At 32.2% G+C, this 13,653-nt stretch overlaps 1 protein-coding gene across 1 annotated transcript; it reads right to left on the reverse strand.

Moving 5' to 3' along the window:
- Window positions 1–3,779: 3,779 nt before the first annotated feature.
- Window positions 3,780–10,606, reverse strand: LOC109165844 (protein MEI2-like 5). The gene is made up of 12 exons (XM_019314797.1): window positions 10,242–10,606; window positions 8,604–8,746; window positions 8,044–8,504; window positions 7,385–7,543; window positions 7,172–7,288; window positions 6,904–7,055; window positions 6,301–6,392; window positions 5,231–6,179; window positions 5,060–5,144; window positions 4,905–4,973; window positions 4,504–4,683; window positions 3,780–4,366 (listed from the first exon to the last, which is right to left on the reverse strand). The coding sequence occupies exons 2-12, from the start codon at window positions 8,725–8,727 to the stop codon at window positions 4,205–4,207; spliced, it is 2,550 nt and encodes an 849-aa protein (XP_019170342.1). The 5' UTR covers window positions 8,728–8,746; window positions 10,242–10,606; the 3' UTR covers window positions 3,780–4,204.
- Between the last annotated feature and the right edge of the window lie 3,047 nt (window positions 10,607–13,653).

Raw genomic sequence — 13,653 nt, forward strand, 5'->3', positions numbered from 1 at the left:
CACTGCAAAGAGGGACACCCCACCCCCACAAAGCCAAATTGCCAAAACCCTCATTAATTAAATTTGTTTATCTTTCCACTTTTAAAACCTTTTTTTGTTTCCTCTTTTTTTTTTAGAGGGTTTAGTCTTTTCTAGAGTTTTTACTTTTTACCATTATTATTCATAAATTTTATTTTATATAAGATATTTACCGACCAAACACTTTGTATTCAATTGATACATATGTCCTTCTCTTTGAGGAGGTCACATGGTCGAACTTCGGTGGTGGAGTATTGACTTTTTCAACTGCGACAGATAGAGAAAGTATAATAAATATTATAATAGAGTCAATAGTACTAAAAAAATATGTAAGGGTTTAATTGTATTTTTTCATCCAAATACTCACTGTGTTTTAATTAATTTAAAAATAAATTATTGTGTAAAAGAAATTAATATAATATTTTTTATTTTATCAGTAAGATTCAAAATAATTAATAATTCACCACAAAAAGGTAACTGAATATATGAAACATAGTTCTCACAACAAAATGTCGCAAGTTCAATTTTTATCATATGAATAAATTTACCTAATACAAACTCTCATAACTTAATTAAGTTGTTGAGCTTTAAAGTAATATATTCTTAAAACGTGTTTTAGATACATATTTTATTATGAATTATACTAAATATTAAACTTGCCATTTTCAAAAAAATTATTAAACTTGCCTAAATTTGATTACGTTCCTTTTAACTTTTAACGTTCTTCAAATTAATATCCTGTGAAAATTACCCTAAATTTTTTTTAACAAAAATTGAGCAATAGTGACTCATTGTCGAATTTCGAACCTTAATCTTTTTTCTTTTTCTTTCAAAATATTACATATTGAACTAGCAAGTTAAACTCATGCATACATCACTATTCCTTTCTTTATTCTATTTGAATATGTAGCGGAATTTTTACTTTTTTTTTTTTACGGGAGCAGCCTGCATTCATTATTCGAGAGAGTGCAAAGATAAACCTAACTCTTATATAATAACCTACAAATCACGGTGAAAAAGTAAATCACATTAGAAAAACTTGATGTTAGGAATTCAATCAATCAAATATTGACAAAATTTAAATTTGTGACTATTTTAGTATGATAATCATACTTCATATACTCATAATATTATCATGTTAGACTTTTAGAGGGGGTTTGGTAGTCAGGGAAATTAAACTTTGTTGAAAATTAAAAGGTGAAAAAATTTACTCACATTTGACTTATAAAAATCCGGGTCAACTAGGAATCTAAATGCATGATATCAGTGAAAGTGAATCCCGCATAGAGTATGAATCTTTTCCCGGGTAACTAGGAATATGTTGGAAATTGATATTAAAAAAAAAAAACATTTTAAGTGGTTATTTGTGATACAAATATATGTGGTGTCCTTTTGCAATTTGCATCGGGTCAATTTTGATTTGAGTTATTCTAAGTTAGAAGACAAATTTGATATATTGTACGTTCAAAATGGATAATAGATAAATGAAAAATTAATTATTAAAGTAAATCCTTTTGAATTGAAAAAAATTGAGATGGAAATGCTTGAAAGAAGCATTTGTCTCACATTAAAAATGTAATGCACTAATATATATAAAAGTTACTCGTACTTTTTAAGGGAGTTTGAATTGTATAGTATAATAAATGCTTTCTATTTGTTCCCAAAAGGTTGAATCTCCAATCCCAAGTATTACTAACCCCTCCCCCCCCCCCCCCTCCAACCTCTCACGCATCGGCCCGACAAAGCATATGTAAGGATGTAAATAATGATAATTCAGCTGAACACATAGGCTAGACATTTTGCTTACTGTGCGCAAAGAGTCCTCTCACTTTGAGAGGTTGCTCCTACATTATCGCCGGCTCAATCACAGGACATTGTTTTCAAATTTCATTCATTGTGACCAACTAAGCTACTTATATAGGTGTATAAATGCTTTCTCTTCCCCCCATGATTGGGGGATTATCAAATTAGATTTATTTTCCATTTTAAGTGCTATGATTGTATGATATCCTATATACACATAGTGTTTGGGCAATTTTTCACAACGATTTGAAAATTCGTTTTCCCCGCATACGCTGTCAATTCTCTCCAAAAAATAGATGCCCACACATTTCGAAATCTTGTGTGTTCATCCTATTGTTCAAAGTTCACTAATGGTGCGTCTAGAAAGTAGAAAAATTACTTCTGAAAATTAGTTATTTTTAAATAAAATATTTTTCAAAGTGTTTGATTGCATTATAGAAAACTGTATTGATGTATTTGGTTCCTTTTTTTTTTTTTAATAAAATGAGCATAATTATTTTTAATTTTAAAGATTTAAAATATACAATGGTGGTGAAGGTGGTGGTGGCGGCGGGTGATTGGATGCTCCACTGCTGCAAACGGAAAATGATTTCCCGGTTCCCCTAAAAAAAATGGGAAGTCATTTTCTAAAAAATCCCATATATTTTCCATTGACCACACCTATATTTTCCATTGACTTCCATTTCCCTCATCTAGCCAAACACTGCAAACCCTCATTTTCCGGATTTTCAAACACAGCCTAAAAGTAATTTAGTTTGAGTGCTCAAATTATTTCACTATAATATATTTTTATCACGGGAGACTAACGCTACGACACTCTTTAACACCCCATAAGGTAGCGAATCAATTTTAAAGAAAATATGTTTATACACGACTTGAATTTGTCTTAATTGCATTTTTTTTTGTGTGATTATTTTTGCATAAATTATATATATCCCAATATTCTATGATAAAATTGACTTATTCGCTACATAATATATACTAAACTTATTCAATTACGTATTTATTATTTTTTAGTCAGATTAAAAATCTCTTATAAAAAAAAGTCTCTTTCACTAATACATATTATTTATCGAAGAAATTTGCATCTAGTTATATAATTAGTATTTTTGACTACTTTTAATTGCAAATATAATCATCAATAATGGTGCATGTATCTTCTTCTTAAATTTTATTTACTATATTCAGATAGAATTTGCATATCTTGTTTGTAACATGGTCTCTGCGAAGGATAACAATGATATATTACTATATTAGAGATTTTAGAAAATTTCTTAAGAAAGTTTGAATGAACAAAATATTTTATTTCATTTTCTAAGTTAGCTTATTATATTTCATGTAACATCATATGCTAATTATTTTTTCTTTAAAATTATTCACATCAAATAAATTTAATAAAAGTATTTTCCTAATAATATAATTAATGAAAAAAATACCAAATATCCTCTTAAAATAATATATATAAATTTTAATTTTAAATTTTTTGGGTAAAGTTAATCTTGTGGTCCACGCGCCGCATGTAGGAGTTGGGAAATGGGAAGGGCTAAAATGTGCTTATCCGGAAAGAAATTAAAAATTAATATTTTTTTAAAAAAAAACAATTATAAATTAATATTAATTGATGCAGGTGTAATTATTGGTGGTGTCCAACAATTTTGAAAGGCTTTGGCACGCAGCCTTCAATAAAGCGGATGACCAACTCAGACCAGAAAAAGGACGCATTTTTGTTTCAGATTAGATTTGGATTAAATGGTACCCTCTTATTTTCAAAAAAAAAAAAAATGGTACCCTCTTTTACTGGGCTTCAACTCGGAAATCAGTACCATATATTCCTAAATATATTCATTTTTAGTATTGAATTTATTTTTAATATATAAAAGATTTTTTTAATGTAATATATTAAAATAAATTAAAAATGTAAAAATTAAAGATTTAAGCAAGATTAAACCTTCCACAAGTTTGTTAAAAAGCTATTACATCAATACTCGATACAATAATCCAAACACACCTTTGATTCAAGATTTAAAACACTTAATCAAAAGTTAGTTTATATAAACTATACAATTCAGAATGTCCATGTTTTGGTTCAGAAAAGCAAAAATTCCAAAAAGTGGCAAAAACTATACCCTTCATTCACCTCACAACACAGCAGGGATGGAATTGACCAATCCTAATTTGCAAAATGATCTCAAAATGTCATAAATATCAACTTCCCTAGGAATCAGGCATTGATGCTGCACCAGTCAAAATCACTTCTTCCCCAGAAAGCATTCTATCAGTACAACAACAGGTTGGTTTCCAAAAAAAACACTGCAGTCCTAGTCCCTTTTAGCTTATCTAATCCTATATTTTTCTACACACATTCCTACAGCAACCACCTGTTTTAGCTTATGTTAAGGTACCTCCTGCCCTCTGTTAGCTCTTCTCCGCTTTTTTCAATTGAACTATCCTCTAGCGAGATGCCAGTAGAACCAGATAACTTTGATTCATTTGATCGATGGATTTGAACACTCAAACTACTAGAAGAACGATGCTCCTGGACAATCTGCACGCACATAAGCAAATGTGATTCCTTACTCTCCAAAAGTTACGGCGTGATATTTCATCCTCGTGATCATTGTGAAGAAACCAATAAATTTATACATTGATAGTCATAAGAGAAAGGAGGTTAGCTGTTCTTGCCTGATTACTAGAGTCTGAGCTTTCTGGATGGAAAAGGAGTGGCCTACAGCGCTTATCTTCATTCATCAAGCTTGAGTTCTGGAAGTGGGCTACAAGGGCTTCCTTACCCTGAATTCGAGCATATGCCAACAAAACCACTTTCTCGCTATTGAACTTCTCCCACTTCTTTCCATTAAATGCCTGCCCAATTACAAATTTAATTGATAAACTATCAAAGCATCAAACTTAAAATGATAAATATGTACTCGGAGAAGGAATAAAAGATAATGATGTGTGTTAGAGCTGATTTGTTAAAACCATAAAAGTTACCTAAACTAAATAACTTCAGAATTAATCACCCATTGAGAAAAATGGATACTAGAAGAATATATAAACATGCCAAATGGTTCATAGAAACGGACCTCAAAAAGTGGTATAATGAGTAATGGAGACAACATGTTTATGAATGCATAGCCCACGTTGCACTTGTTCTGTATCACAAGCAAGATTTCTTATCAGATCTTTTATAACAGGAATTACATATAAACATCTTCACAAGTAACTGTAACCCAATGACCTTAAAATCAATGGGCAAATACAGGAAGTCAAAACTGCCCTTGTGATGTTCATCAATAGCAGCCAGCAACATCTTGGAGGTGTATCTGGAGGAAGGCACTTATAAATCATGTCACTACTACTTAAATTGGAAAGAATGAGCAAAGAAATAGTTTTAGGACATTTGTTTTACTTGTTTGGGATATTCTTTATCATTAAAGTAGTCCGAGTATCTTTGCCACTTCTAATCTTATCCAAGTCAAGCTGAAACTTTTTGTTATCAATTTGGTTGTCATTAACATCTTCATGCTGAGAATGGCCACGTTCAGTCAAAACCTTGAAGTCAGTGGCTGTAGATCCTGGGAAATAAGCATTGGCAGGGAATACAGGACTTGGCCTTTGAGAAGACATTATATTTAATCGAGGAGAACCATATTCTGACATACTTCCAGAAAAGGAAACACCGGAATTTGATGCACCACGAGGACCAGCATTCATTGTATAACTCCTGTCATTGTGGCCTATACCTATGCCACTGAAGGCGCTCAAATGTGAGGCCTCTAATGAATCAGGGAAGAAAGCTAAGTGCCTTTCCACAGGAAGACTGGATGGAGCAGAACCAGCATGAGGATGGTTGTGGTGTTGAGATGAATTAAGGAAAGATCCATGGTGATTGGGGGATGGAAACCAGTGTTCCTGTCCATTAGATATAAAAGCATGCCCCATAGGTTGTGCTTGCCAGGAAGAATTACTATAGTCAGAATGCAGCTTCGGACTTCCCCAAAGAAATTCTTGTCCAGATAGTGTTTCAATACCCGAACCATTTGAACTAGAAGCACCATAAGACGACCTTGGACCTGAATGCCAATTCAACTTTGGTTCAGGAAAAGAATGAGGTTGTTGGATTGAAGCTCCGAAGTTTGAATTTCCATTATTTGATAGGTGTTCTACAAGACCACCCCTCGCTTGATCCTTACCAATAGGTGCAACCCTTGTAGAGTTCAATCCTTGAGAATGTAAAAGTGAAGCTAATCCATTTAAGTTACTGTTAGTTGTAGGACTCAAGGATCTAATACCAGGGGAATTGCTGGGATTATGCACAAAGCCATGTCCTATAGGGCTGCCAAACTTTGGCCAGTTACCTGGCACAGAAATGGTAAACCATCTTCTCAGGCAAACAGCAGTTAGAAGTAATGATACTCCGTAATAAATAAGAAAATATTTATGGAGCATTTATAGTGATGGAACTTATTAAAAGTTTACCTGGTGGAGAAATGCCAATTAAAGAACCCATTTGGTGTGTGAAACTGCGACATTCATCTTGTTCAAGATCTTGATTTAGTTGCAACATAAGACTAGAATTGGAATGCAAAAGCAATTAAAGATTTAAAACTACATAAATTAATCAAAGAATAGTTAAACAATAACTGGTAAGCAAAAAGCATAACATGGATTTACTCCATTTTCATCTTTGACACTTGTAACATCAAAATAAAAACAAATCAAATTCCATTGAAGCACCAACATCTTATTCTCAAAATGAATATTTTGTACGTTTTTGTCTTATTTAACTACTTTTCTCCCTTTTGTATTATTCATTATCATTCTAAAAGGCCTATGAAAGGCACGACCTACAGATGGTTTCACAACATAACTGGAAATATGCACAGAAACCTTGCTCAGGTATTTGTTCTTGACACTGAAATCATTTTCTATTGGTTTAACGTTTTTCAACCATCTACTTCCAATCTTTCTCTTTTGTTACACCCTCGTATGTAAAAGAACTGCTCATGATTTTAGACATGCATTAAAACAGAGAATTTATAAATAAGAAAAACAAAATATCTAAAAAGCAAACTACATTACTTTCGACGAGTTCCACCCGGGCGACTAGGTTCAAGCTTTATACGTTTCCCAGCTATATCACTCCTATTTAAGGATCTGAGAGCAGCTTCTGCAGCTCTGACATCATAGTACTCAATGAACTTGTGGTGCCTCTTGTGCGGTGTTTCCCTAATCTGTTTTAAAAAGCAGATAGCATGTTTTCATATACACCAATCCACTTCATAAAGTAGTTGACTGGACAAGAGAAACACAAAAGTAAAGCATAAATGAAAATGGAATAGTCTCTTACCTCTTTGATCTCACCATAAGATCCAAATATTTGCAGGAGATCATCATTTGAAACTGATGGATCCAAATTAAAAATGACTAGGGTTCCTTGATTCATATCTTTTTCCGATGGGTTATCCTGATAACAGAGATAGAGTGAGAAGAGATGAGAAAACACAAACTGCTTAAGTGCTCAGGCCTCAGTGTAATCTTTAGCAGCAAATAACTCATTAACCTTGGGTATTGAGAAATGAATGTCCAGTTTTCTTCTCCGCAGTGGTTTATTCTGTAACGCCCGCATTGCAGTTCGAGCAGCACGAATATCATAGTAGGATATCATTACAAATCCCCTATGCTTACAAGCAGTATACATAGTTCTGATATCGCCATATTGCTACAAGAAAAAAAATGTCCAAAAAGGCCAAAACAATTTAAAGCTGTTAGAGACTTAGCCCATTGGCAATATGACCGAGTGGGGGGAGAGTTAACATGACTATAAATCAGGTGACCAATTTACTCTAAATCAGGTGACCAATTTACTCCAATAAGTAGCTTGCTGAACAAGAAAATGCACCAGATTTTACAACTCACCACAGGAAAAGAAAGAAATTGACTGCACCCCCCCCCCCCCCCCCTCTCCCCCCTCTCTTGACGACTTCATCACAAGTCTGCCCATTAACAATTGTGCATTTCATATTAGGGGCTCAAACTTGTCTATCCAAAGAAAGAAATATAAACAGAACAACATACGTTGCAAGAAAAATCAAGACCTATATGAAACTACATGATGCCAAAGCACAAGACAGCGTGGATAAACTCATAAAAAGAGACCATAAAATCATTATTAAAAAAATAAAAGAAGTAATACTTAAAGTTTGGAGTAATTAAAATTACCTCAAAGAGGGTTCTAAGTTCGGAATCCTCAACATTGCTGTTGATGTTACGAACAAATAATGTTCTCGAAGGATGCTCCCCAAGAGGATGTTCTCCAGTAATTGCTCCCCCTCCACTGGAAAGTCCACAATGAGCCACTCCAGTTGTATCTGAAAGACTTATCCTTGATGCACCCATGATTAGATTTTCCCGAGGAAAATCGGATTCCAGTTCTAGTCCTCCTCCATTGCCAAAAATATCATATTCTTCCAAGTCATCAGTGCAGTTTGGAAGCTCCCCAGTGTCAAAACCATCCATTACGCCAGCTAAAAGTGCATCCTCATCATCAGGAAGCAAGCACCTGATGGGATCACTTATATCATCTCCAAGCAAGTCATTACTCTCCACTACTTGGTGAATTTTCTTCAAGCTGTAGGCATCATGACTGGATTCACATCCATGTTCCACCTCACTCAAGTTCACTATAAATCCAAGAAAGTTAAAGTTGATGAGTACATTACTAAAGGAAAAAGGTACATACAAATTATGTATTAAAAAAAACAAAAAAAAAGGGTGCATACATCTCTCATGAGAAAGAACAGGCAGTGAGCTCGAGAAAAGTGAAGCATCAGTTGAAGTATCAAAACAATCTGATCCAGAACAGGTTCTCCACGCAGTGCTTCCCTTTTCCTTGGATGTATTCATAGTTAAAATCTCCAAGGTCCTACATCATTATTTAGTTGAACTATCAATCACCAAGAAACTATCATTTCTGAGAATTTGGCAATTAAATATACTCTCTACACCATTATCATTTTCTGTCAAAAGGTTTGATCTTAAAAAGCACTACTATCAAGCAAAAAATGAAAAACATTATCTGGCTAAGGGGAAGCATACAGTCTCAAGAAATAAATGATACTTCACAAACATGTTAAGCAAAAGAATACAAGGATATTTTCCAGTGCACAAGTGTATAGAGTATTAATCGTCGACAGAAAAACCAATGTATTTATTTCTCAAACAAGCTGGCTGACAATGGACCACATAGCAGTTCTACTGCCCATCATTAACCATGCAGCTTAGTGGATCCTCCAGGCTCCAGCTGCAAGCTCTTTAGACCAACGCAAAAAGACAAAGATAATTACTCTTCACAAGTTGCACCAAATCAGTAAGCAATCAAATAGACGAGAAATTTTCAACAAAATATATGTCGAGACAAAAATAGGTTTAGCCTATGATGTATAATGTATGGAAAATGACAAGTTAAAAATATATACGTTTTTATTGCTCCAAGCAAATATTGATTCCTTTAAATGAACATGCATATTTTATCTCTATATGCATCATAAATTAGCCAATGATGTCTACTAGCCATATACCCAGAACTAGTCAACCTGTTCCCAGAAATAAGACAACTTGTTAAAACAAGAACACAATGTAACTCCATATCTCCGTGACCATAGATAACATTGTTCCAAGATGTGCATTACTTGTCTCCAAAGAATTGATAACAATCCACCAACCACCGCAAGGTACTTCAACATAGTCTATACGAGATGACACTTATCTCCATGGTTAAAGACTCAAGCCCATTCTATACGAAATGATTGTCATTACCACCACAATGGACTTCAATGCAGTCTATGCTATAATAATAGATAATACTTATATCTGCAGAATAAACCAACAAACTAAAACATAGAACAACCAAGTGCGAACACATGTATTTCATAATGGAGACGAATAAAACTTCACCATCAAACTACTTTCTAGCCAAAACAACAATCACACACCAGAGCTCTTATAGGAATTCTGAAGATATATTTAACTGATAAAAGGAACAAGCTATAACCTACCTTCATACTAAAAAAGGTAAATTATTATAGCCATGATAAGCAATCAAAATTCAAAAGTATACTTAAAAAGGAAAATTATTATAACCATGATGATAAGAAATCCAAAGTTTATAAGCACTGAATGACAATCAGATTTAATCATTATGTGTCCAATTGAAGAAGAAAAATCGCCAGTACCAAAATTTCATAAAAAAAAAAACTCGAGAATCAAAAAGGAGCAGAGCCATGCGGAGTAGACTACATGTTACTTTCTCTCGTCCATAAACAATGATATATGCATAATACATGTAAACACGGCGTAATGCATAAACGTGAGGCGTGTATGTATATAATGCATTACTCGGCTAAGCTCGACCTCAATACCTTGAAATCAGTTAACAGCAGGAATTTAGAAGCTAAGAGAGTTGAAAGCAGGGCATGAATCCACACGAGAACTGCAAGGTTTCCACCTCTGATCAGGGGAGAAACCCAGGGAAAGAGACAATGCGCCTTCAGAGTACCATATACGTTCTTCCCGGCTCTTCCTCTTTTATATATTTCCCCTCAATCACAATGAAGACGCAGAAAATAAACCGCACCTGTGTTCTATGACTTGTATCCTTACGTATACGCTCGCACATACATTAATTGAGATATGCAGATATATGTATAGAAAGAGACGGAGGATTGTTGAGGAAGGAAGAAATGGAAGAGAGAGAAAGGGAGAGAGAGAGAGAGAGAGAGAGGAGGAGGGTTAATTCAATTGGATTTAGCTGTGTTTAAGATTATTGTGGACTTGTGGTTGATGATGATGACATGATGTGGTGGTTTAATGCATACTAATTTTTTTGTACTAATTATTAGCTAAAAACCTTTTGGTCCAATAGCACCGAATTACTCCCTTATATATGAAAAGTTATGTATTTGAGCTTCAGTGGAAACAATATTATTATTGTAATTGCGGTAAGCAAAGGTCTAGTATTTGTGGTTCATGTTCAGTTGAGTAGTTACCATGATTTACATCTTCTAGATACTCTGTTAAGCCAAAATGTATGGGCACTTAGGGTTGGAGTTCAACTTTTTGAAAAAAATATTATTTATTGTAATAGAGTCAGTAGTATTCAAAAATATTGTTATTATATTTTTGACTTATTATTAATAAAATTATATTTTTTGACTTGAGTGAAAATATATATATTTTTAAAAATTGTGTCATGTGAATATGTGATAGTTATAATAAAAATTTTAAAGGAAAAATATCAAAATATTACAATAATTTTACTATTTTGATTATTGACTATTAAAATTGTACTTATTTTAGTTTTTTTTTTTTAAATACTTAGATAGTGAAAATTAAGGACAAAACTAGAATAATAATATTGTCTATTGGGTGCAACTTCTTCCTTTTATTATTTTGCTTAGTTTTTTTTAGAGTGTTAAACATATATAGAGCAGAGAGAAACTGAGAGAACAAAAAGACAATATCAATGAGGAAATGTTTAAAAATTTCCTCTTTAACCTTAGTTTCGCAAAACATTTGTACACTCTCAAACATCAAGTGACTAATAATTTTATTGATAACTTGTTGGTTACGATAAATTAGACTTATTTGACTCATTTTGATAAGTTTGAGTGTTTAATTGCACTTTTTTAAAGTTTAAGAGTCTAATTGTACTTTTTGAGTAAAGTTCAAGTGTCTATTTGACAATTTTCTCAACATCTTTTTACTATCAACTAATACTATAAACTAGTCAAACTCAGTACCCACTAACCCAATCAGTTAACAGCTATTTACCAAACATCTCCTAAAACTAATTCTCGTTCACACCGAGCCGACTCAATTAAGGGACAAAGTGTTGGTCGCATCATGTTATTGATTTATTAGTTAACATACGAATTATTTTTAAAAGTTTTCATATATGAGTTGAATAAATTAAGGTTTTTATGAGTCAAATAGTACAGTTTGATAAAATTGCATAACTGTTCAAACTTTCGTATAAAATAGCGAAATTCAAATATTCGTACTCCAATAATATAAGTCTTTAAAAAGAAATACAATGACTTGTCTGTTTTTAAATATTATTAATGATTTTTTTTATTTACAGATTATTGCAGTACTATTCTTAATTGGTTGTTTACTCTATTTCTTTGGGTAACGAATGAAACACACATTTATTATCCAAAGCATGCAAATTGTAAACTTTGCTGTGTGTAATAGTTTACAAATTATACAGAAAACATAAAGGGAAAATGACACTTTTTGCCCCTGTGTTATATGCTTATAGCACTTTTTCCCCCTGAGTTATTCATGCATTCACATTTGCCCCCTCAATTATTATAAAAGTGGCGGTTTTTCCCCTTGATAATATTAAATGGACATTTCTACCCTTAAAACAAATATTTTATTTATTTCTCTTCTTCACCAAATTATTGCTTATACGTAGGGATGACCACGGTTCGGTTCGAACTGAACCAAACACTATAGCAATCAAATTAAAAATTTTCGGTTATGATTCATAACATAACCCAATATTTGGGTTTCCGTTTATTAAAATCGTGAACTGGAAAAAATGGATCTTGAACCGTGAACCGGAGGTTCAAATTGGAACAACTACTAGCAATAGCTTAAATTAGAATTATAATATTTGCAAATAGTGTATGTTTTTTTCCGCATTTGTATTTGAGTTTTATTTTGAACCGTCGGTTCACGATTTTGGATCCAATTTGAACGGTTGGTTCAAACTTTCTTTTAAAATTTTATTTTTTTATTTTTAAAATATTCTAAATTTAACACTTAATGTATTTTTTTTTCAAATCGTGGTTATAATTTGTTGGAGAAGAAAAATAAATGAAATATTTATTTTAAGGGTAAATATGTCCATTTATTATATCAGGGGGAAAAACTGTCACTTAAATAATTTAAGGAGAAAAAGTGTTATAAGTATATAACAAAGGAGAAAAAAATGTCATTTTCCCAAATATAAATTATACGAGAAAGATCATGTGTTACATACTCGATTGATATGATATTCACAATCCAACCATAACTTTCTTGTACAAAATTCATGCTCAACTCTAGCCTCTCAATCATCATTTTGATTTATTAATTTTAAATTTGCTGATGTTTGGATAATGACGAGCTGCGAATGAGACAAGTTCAGTGGGAATTATTATTATTAATATTATTTTGAAAACATTATTATTATTTTATTGGCAAGCGAAATGACAACAGAATGACGTATAAATACCGAGTTAGCTTCTTCTTTTTTTTTTTTTTTTCCTTTCTAAACGAATAATTATTTTCTAACATCGTGTTGAATTTGGTGAAAAGTGACAAATATATTTATAGACTTACGAAATGCGATAAAATTTTATAATTTTATTATATGAATTTATAATTATAAAATATTTTATTTAAAGAATAATAAAAAATATGTAGTAACAGTTTTCACATAATTTTATTGAAATGATATAAATAAAAATTGTAACTCATTTTTTTTTTTTTTAAATTAGATCAATCAGAATATCTTGAGTAATTCTTTCTTTCTTTCTTTTCCTATTGAATTTGAACTGCTTGCTTTCTTCCACAGGGACTAGATTGATTGTTAGTACGAGGGAGGATAAGTATTTGATGTTATTTATATATGCTCCTTATAATTGATAAGAAAATGACAAGCAACAAGTGGAAGAACACGCAATTTTATTTTATTCTTTAAATATTTTTCAATCCAATTTAAAATATAGTTGTGAAACCTCTTTGGATACATTAAAATGAGTAAATGACACATAAAAATGA

The sequence above is a fragment of the Ipomoea nil genome, unplaced genomic scaffold (genome assembly GCF_001879475.1).
Source record: "Ipomoea nil cultivar Tokyo-kokei standard unplaced genomic scaffold, Asagao_1.1 scaffold3069, whole genome shotgun sequence".
In the NCBI taxonomy this organism is placed as follows: domain Eukaryota; kingdom Viridiplantae; phylum Streptophyta; class Magnoliopsida; order Solanales; family Convolvulaceae; genus Ipomoea; species Ipomoea nil.